At 48.3% G+C, this 6936-nt stretch overlaps 1 protein-coding gene across 1 annotated transcript; it reads left to right on the forward strand.

Annotated features, from left to right (window-relative positions):
• The first annotated feature begins 964 nt into the window (after positions 1–964).
• On the forward strand, positions 965–3595 carry LOC125148636 (uncharacterized). Its single transcript, XM_047826657.1, is given in 5 exon segments — positions 965–1023; positions 1231–1298; positions 1335–2335; positions 2408–2832; positions 3199–3595. Coding segments are annotated over 5 exon segments (1893 nt in total). The 3' UTR covers positions 3539–3595.
• The last annotated feature ends 3341 nt before the right edge of the window (positions 3596–6936 follow it).

The following is a 6936-nucleotide window of genomic DNA, read 5'->3' on the forward strand; positions in this document are numbered from 1 at the left end:
GTCCTCCGCACCCCACAAGGAAAACTAGCTAGCAAGAAGTCCTGGGTACAAGGGGTAACTGGTATGAGCCAGTATTCATGGACTACCTGAAGAACAGTAGATTTGGGAATGGGCCGGGTATCCCACTCCTTTATAGTAATACCAGAATGCCCCTACCCACTGTTAGGACGGGACTTACTGACCAAGATTGGAGCTCAGATAACTTTCAGACAAGGGGGGCCTCAGGTCACTGATGGCAAGGACCACCCCATCCAGGTCCTGACCATGAAACTGGAGGATGAATACCTCCTCCACCAGGAGGCGCTCCCGAGAGAGGATAATATAGACAGATGGCTACAAGAATTCCCCTCGGTTTGGGCAGAGACGGGGGGGGGGGGGGGGGGGGATGGGACTAGCCGCTCATAGGACCCCAGTCTTGGTAGAGCTCAAGCCAGGAGAGAGTCCGGTAAGGATCAAACAATACCCCATGTCTCAGGAGGCCCGGAAGGGGATCCAGCCACACATTCGGAGACTATGAAGCCTAGGGGTACTAGTTCCTTGCCAGTCTGCCTGGAACACCCCCTTACTGCTGGTCAAAAAGCCTCACACAAATGACTACCGACCGGTACAAGACCTCTGGGAAGTAAATAAGAGGGTCGCGGACATACACCCAACTGTTCCCAACCCATATACTCTCTTGAGCTCCTTGGCGCCCTCCAGGGTCTGGTATACTGTACTAGATTTAAAGGACACCTTCTTCAGTCTGCCGCTGGCACCCCAGAGCCAGCCCTTGTTCGCCTTTGAGTGGCATGATCCGGAGGAGGGCTACAGTGGGCAACTCACCTGGACACGGCTACCTCAGGGATTCAAAAATTCACCCACCATCTTCGACGAGGCACTACACGAGGACCTGGGTGAGTACAGAAGGGAGCACCCTGGCCTCACCCTTCTACAGTACGTAGATGACATCCTGATTGCGGCCGACATGGCCAAAGACTGTGAGCAAGGGACCCAGGACCTGCTGGCTACCCTGGGGGCCTTAGGGTACCGGGCATCCACGAAGAAGGCTCAGATATGCAGGGAGAGGGTAAGTTACCTGGGATATATCCTGGAGGGCGGACAGCGGCGGTTATCAGATGCCAGAAAAGAAACTGTCCTAAAGATCCCTACTCCCACCTCCCGAAGAGAAGTGAGGGAATTCCTAGGATCAGCCGGCTACTGCCGCCTCTGGGTTCCAGGTTTTGCTGAGATCGCCAGGCCCCTATATGAAGCTACCAAAGAGGGGAAAACATTTAAATGGGCTGAAAAAGAAGCCTTTAATCAGTTAAATCAGTTAAATCAGTTAAATCAGTTAAATCAGTTAAAAAAGGCCCTCCTAAGTGCCCCAGCCCTGGGCCTACCAGACATTATGAAGCCCTTCCACCTCTTTGTAGACGAACATAAGGGAATAGCAAAAGGGGTTCTAACTCAAGCCTTAGGCCCCTGGAACCACCCAGTGGCTTACCTGTCTAAGAAACTAGACCCAGTGGCTGCCGGCTGGCCACCATGCCTAAGAATTATTGCAGCGACAGCACTCCTAGTCAAGGATGCAGACAAACTGACCCTAGGACAGGAGATCTGGATCACGACCCCACACGCCATTGAAGGGGTCCTGAAACAGCTTCCGGATAGATGGATGAGCAATACACGTATGACTCATTACCAGAGCTTCCTACTCAACCCTCCATGAGTCCGGTTCCACCCCAGTGCAGCCCTCAATCCTGCAACCCTGCTGCCCGACCCTGACCTAGGTGCTCCACTACATGACTGTGCGGGAATCCTGGAACAAGTACATGGATTCCGGACGGACCTGACCGACCGGCCCCTCCCCAATGCCGAGGCTACTTGGTTCACTGATGGCAGTAGCTTTGTGCGAGACAGACACAGGTATGCGGGTGCAGCGGTGGTCACTGAAATGGACACCGTATGGGCGGAGGCTCTACCCTCCGGAACGTCAGCCCAGCGAGCAGAGCTCATAGCCCTCACCAAGGCGCTGATGCTGGGAGCTGGAAAACGGCTTAACATCTACACAGACAGCCGTTATGCATTTGCCACAGCTCATATTCATGGGGCAATTTATCAGGAGAGGGGCCTACTGACGGCAGAAGGACGGACTATAAAAAATAAGCAGGAGATACTTAACCTGCTTACGGCCTTATGGCTTCCTGCCAAGCTAGCCATTATCCACTGCCAAGGGCACCAAAAAGCTGATAACCCAGTAGCTAGAGGTAATCGAAAGGCTGACCAGGCAGCCATGGCAGTAGCCCTTACTTCAGTCCCCACCATGACCATACAACTACTGGACCCGGGAGACCCAGTTTTACCAGACCAGCCCAAATACTCCCAGGAGGAGTTACAGTGGATCAAGAAACTCCCCATGGCCCAGGAGATAAAGGGATGGTGGTCTACACCTAACAAGGAGCTCGTGCTGCCAGACCGGCTTGGAGTCTCAGTATTAGAGCACATGCATCAGTCTACTCACATGGGGGCCCGAAAATTAAAAGACTCAATCCGACATGCCAGAATCAAGATTCACCAACAGGACACCAAAATAGAGCAAGTTGTATCTGCCTGCAAGACCTGCCAACTCACCAATGTGAGAGCCACATCAAATAAAAAAGGAACCAGGCTCAGAGGCACCAGACCAGGAGCCCAATGGGAAGTCGACTTCACTGAAGTCAAACCAGGAAAGTATGGTTTTAAATATCTTTTAGTATTTACAGACACCTTCTCTGGCTGGGTGGAGGCATACCCAACCAAGCATGAAACGGCTCAGATGGTGGTTAAGAAGCTACTAGAAGACATCTTACCCAGGTATGGTTTTCCTGCCATGGTAGGATCAGACAATGGACCAGCTTTTATCTCGCAGGTAACACAGGCAGTAGCCAAGGCGGTGAGGGCAAACTGGAAATTACATTGTGCTTATAGGCCCCAGAGCTCAGGACAGGTAGAAAGAATGAATAGAACCCTAAAAGAGACCCTTACCAAATTAACCATGGAGACTGGCCGGGACTGGGTGACTCTCCTACCGTACGCCCTTTACCGGGTTAGAAACACTCCTTACGCTTTGGGTTTTACTCCCTACGAGATCATGTTTGGCAGGCCACCCCCTGTTATTCCCAGCCTTCAAGCTGAACTTATTGCTGAGTTTAAAGATCAAGAACTTTTTCTTTCCTTGAGCGGGCTCCAGAGGGCGCATGAGGACATTTGGCCGCGCCTCCGTGCCATCTATGAGGCTGGCCCGACCCCGATACCTCATCAGTACAGGCCGGGAGACTGGGTCTACGTCAAGAGGCACCACCGAGAGACCCTCGAGCCGCGCTGGAAGGGACCCTACATCGTGGTGTTGACAACCCCCACCGCTCTCAAAGTAGACGGCATCGCGACCTGGGTCCATCACACCCACGTTCGGCCAGCGGACCCCTCCTCAATACAGAAGGACTTCGTCACGCAATGGGCCATCAGTCGGGACCAACACAACCCTCTCAAGCTCAAGCTACAGCGCATTCGACCCACCTAATATTGGTAACTCTGTTAACTCTGCTTGTCATTGCTCATGCTGCCGGGAGTCCCCACACCCCCCAAAACATCACCTGGCAGATCATAGACACCAGCTCGGGGACAATACTTAATCAGACCTCCCAGAGCCACCCCAGGGACACTTGCTTCCCAGAACTTTGCATAAACCTCCAAACTCTGTTCCCCTTGTCACCATAAATGCAGCTGGTCCCATGATTGGGTCCCTAAGCTACATGACAAGGGGGGAATGAAAGGGCAGGCCTACGCCGGCTGACTCCATCTTGTTCTGTGTCCTTCACCTTGACCACACCTCCTCCCCTTGAGTAACTCCCCCCCTCACCTGCCTAAGAGGACTCGGACCATTCCCCAGCCAATCAGCTGAGGCCATAGCCATTACCTCACCAACTGCCCCTAGGCCCCAATAAAACCTTTGTCCTTTTGAAACTCACTCTCTCTCCCCGGTATCCCACCACTGTGTCGGTACAGGTAGGGGATTGAGCTCGAGCTAGCTTGAATAAAGGCTCTTTTGCTTTTGCATCGGACTCGGCTCCCTGGTGGTCTTTGGGGATCACGAATTCTGGGCATAAGAGGAACCAGTTCCTGCCAGGCAACTTGCTCGCTCTGTGCAAACACCCAACGCTGTGCTTCTGCGGAGCCAAATCTCCGGCAGCGGATCTGACTCTCTCCCGCTGCCACAGGGCCCCTTCTGAAGTGGACCACCTAAGGAGAAGCAAGCTAAGCCTGCCCCTCCTGCCCCCGTGCACCTTGCCTACCCACCCCAGCTAATACACCAGATCCCCAGCACCACAAGCCTGGCAGTGTGCAAGTAGCCCAGACGGGCCATGCCACCCCACAGTGAATCCTGCCCCTAGGAGAGGGGAAGAGAAGGCACACACCAGTCTGACTGTGGCCCCAGCGGTGGGCTGGGGGCAGACATCAGGACTGACTGCAGCCCTGCCCACCAACTCCAGTTATACACCACAGCACAGGGGAAGTGCTCTGCAGGTCCTCACCACTCCAGGGACTATCCAAAATGACCAAACGGAAGAATTCCCCTCAGAAGAATCTCCAGGAAATAACAACAGCTAATGAACTGATCACAAAGGATTTAAATAATATAACAGAAAGTGAATTTAGAATAATAGTCATAAAATTAATCACTGGGCTTGAAAACAGTATAGAGGACAGCAGAGAATCTCTTGCTACAGAGATCAAGGGACTAAGGAACAGTCACGAGGAGCTGAAAAACGCTTTAAACGAAATGCAAAATAAAATGGAAACGACGACGGCTCGGGTTGAAGAGGCAGAGGAGAGAATAGGTGAACTAGAAGATAAAGTTATGGAAAAAGAGGAAGCTGAGAGAAAGAGAGATAAAAAAAATCTAGGAGTATGAGGGGGAAATTTAGAGAACTAAGTGATACACTAAAAAGAAATAATATACGCAAAATTGGTATCCCAGAGGAGGAAGAGAGAGGGAAAGGTGCTGAAGGGGTACTTGAAGAAATAATAGCTGAGAACTTCCCTGAACTGGGGAAGGAAAAAGGCATTGAAATCCAAGAGGCACAGAGAACTCCCTTCAGACGTAACTTGAATCGATCTTCTGCACGACATATCATAGTCAAACTGGCAAAATACAAGGATAAAGAGAAAATTCTGAAAGCAGCAAGGGATAAACGTGCCCTAACATATAAAGGGAGACCTATAAGACTCGTGACTGATCTCTCTTTTGAAACTTGGCAGGCCAGAAAGGATTGGCACGAGATCTTCAGTGTGCTAAACAGAAAATATATGTAGCTGAGAATCCTTTATCCAGCAAGTCTGTCATTTAGAATAGAAGGAGAGATAAAGGTCTTCCCAAACAAACAAAAACTGAAGGAATTTGTCACCACTAAACCAGCCCAAGAGATCCTAAGGGGGATCCTGTGAGACAAAGTACCAGAGACATCACTACAAGCATAAAACATACAGACATCACAATGACTCTAAACCCGTATCTTTCTATAATAACACTGAATGTAAATGGATTAAATGTGCCAACCAAAAGACATAGGGTATCAGAATGGATAAAAAAACAAGACTCATCTATTTGCTGTCTACAAGAGACTCATTTTAGACCTGAGGACACCTTTAGATTGAGAGTGAGGGGATGGAGAACTATTTATCATGCTACTGGAAGCCAAAAGAAAGCTGGAGTAGCCATGCTTATATCAGACAAACTAGACTTTAAATTAAAGGCTGTAACAAGAGATGAAGAAGGGCATTATATAATAATTACAGGGTCTATCCATCAGGAAGAGCTAACAATTATAAATGTCTATGCACCGAATACCGGAGCCCCCAAATATATAAAACAATTACTCATAAACATAAGCAACCTTATTGATAAGAATGTGGTAATTGCAGGGGACTTTAACACTCCACTTACAGAAATGGATAGATCATCTAGACACATGGTCAATAAAGAAACAAGGGCCCTGAATGATACATTGGATCAGATGGACTTGACAGATATATTTAGCACTCTGCATCCCAAAGCAACAGAATATACTTTCTTCTCGAGTGCACATGGAACATTCTCCAAGATAGATCATATACTGGGTCACAAAACAGCCCTTCCTAAGTTTACAAGAATTGAAATTATACCATGCATACTTTCAGACCACAATGCTATGAAGCTTGAAATCAACCACAGGAAAAAGTCTGGAAAACCTCCAAAAGCATGGAGGTTAAAGAACACCCTACTAAAGAATGAGTGGGTCAACCAGGCAATTAGAGAAGAAATTTAAAAATATATGGAAACAAACGAAAATGAAAATACAACAATCCAAACACTTTGGGATGCAGCGAAGGCAGTCCTGAGAGGAAAATACATCGCAATCCAGGCCTATCTCAGGAAACAATAAAAATCCCAAATACAAAATCTAACAGCACACCTAAAGGAAATAGAAGCAGAACAGCAAAGGCAGCCTAAACCCAGCAGAAGAAGAGAAATAATAAAGATCAGAGCAGAAATAAACAATATAGAATCTAAAAAAAATGGTAGAGCAGATCAACAAAACCAAGAGTTGGTTTTTTGAAAAAATGAACAAAATTGACAAACCCCTAGCCAGGCTTCTCAAAAAGAAAAGGGAGATGACCCAAATAGATAAAATCATGAATGAAAATGGAATTATTACAACCAATCCCTCAGAGATACAAACAATTATCAGGGAATACTATGAAAAATTATATGCCAACAAATTGGACAACCTGGAAGAAAAGGACAAATTCCTCAACACCCACACTCTTCCAAAACTCAATCAGGAGGAAATAGAAAGCTTGAACAGACCCATCGCCAGTGAAGAAATTGAATCGGTTATCAAAAATCTCCCAACAAATAAGTCCAGGACCAGATGGCTT

The sequence above is a fragment of the Prionailurus viverrinus genome, chromosome D3, assembly GCF_022837055.1.
Source record: "Prionailurus viverrinus isolate Anna chromosome D3, UM_Priviv_1.0, whole genome shotgun sequence".
Taxonomy (NCBI): domain Eukaryota; kingdom Metazoa; phylum Chordata; class Mammalia; order Carnivora; family Felidae; genus Prionailurus; species Prionailurus viverrinus.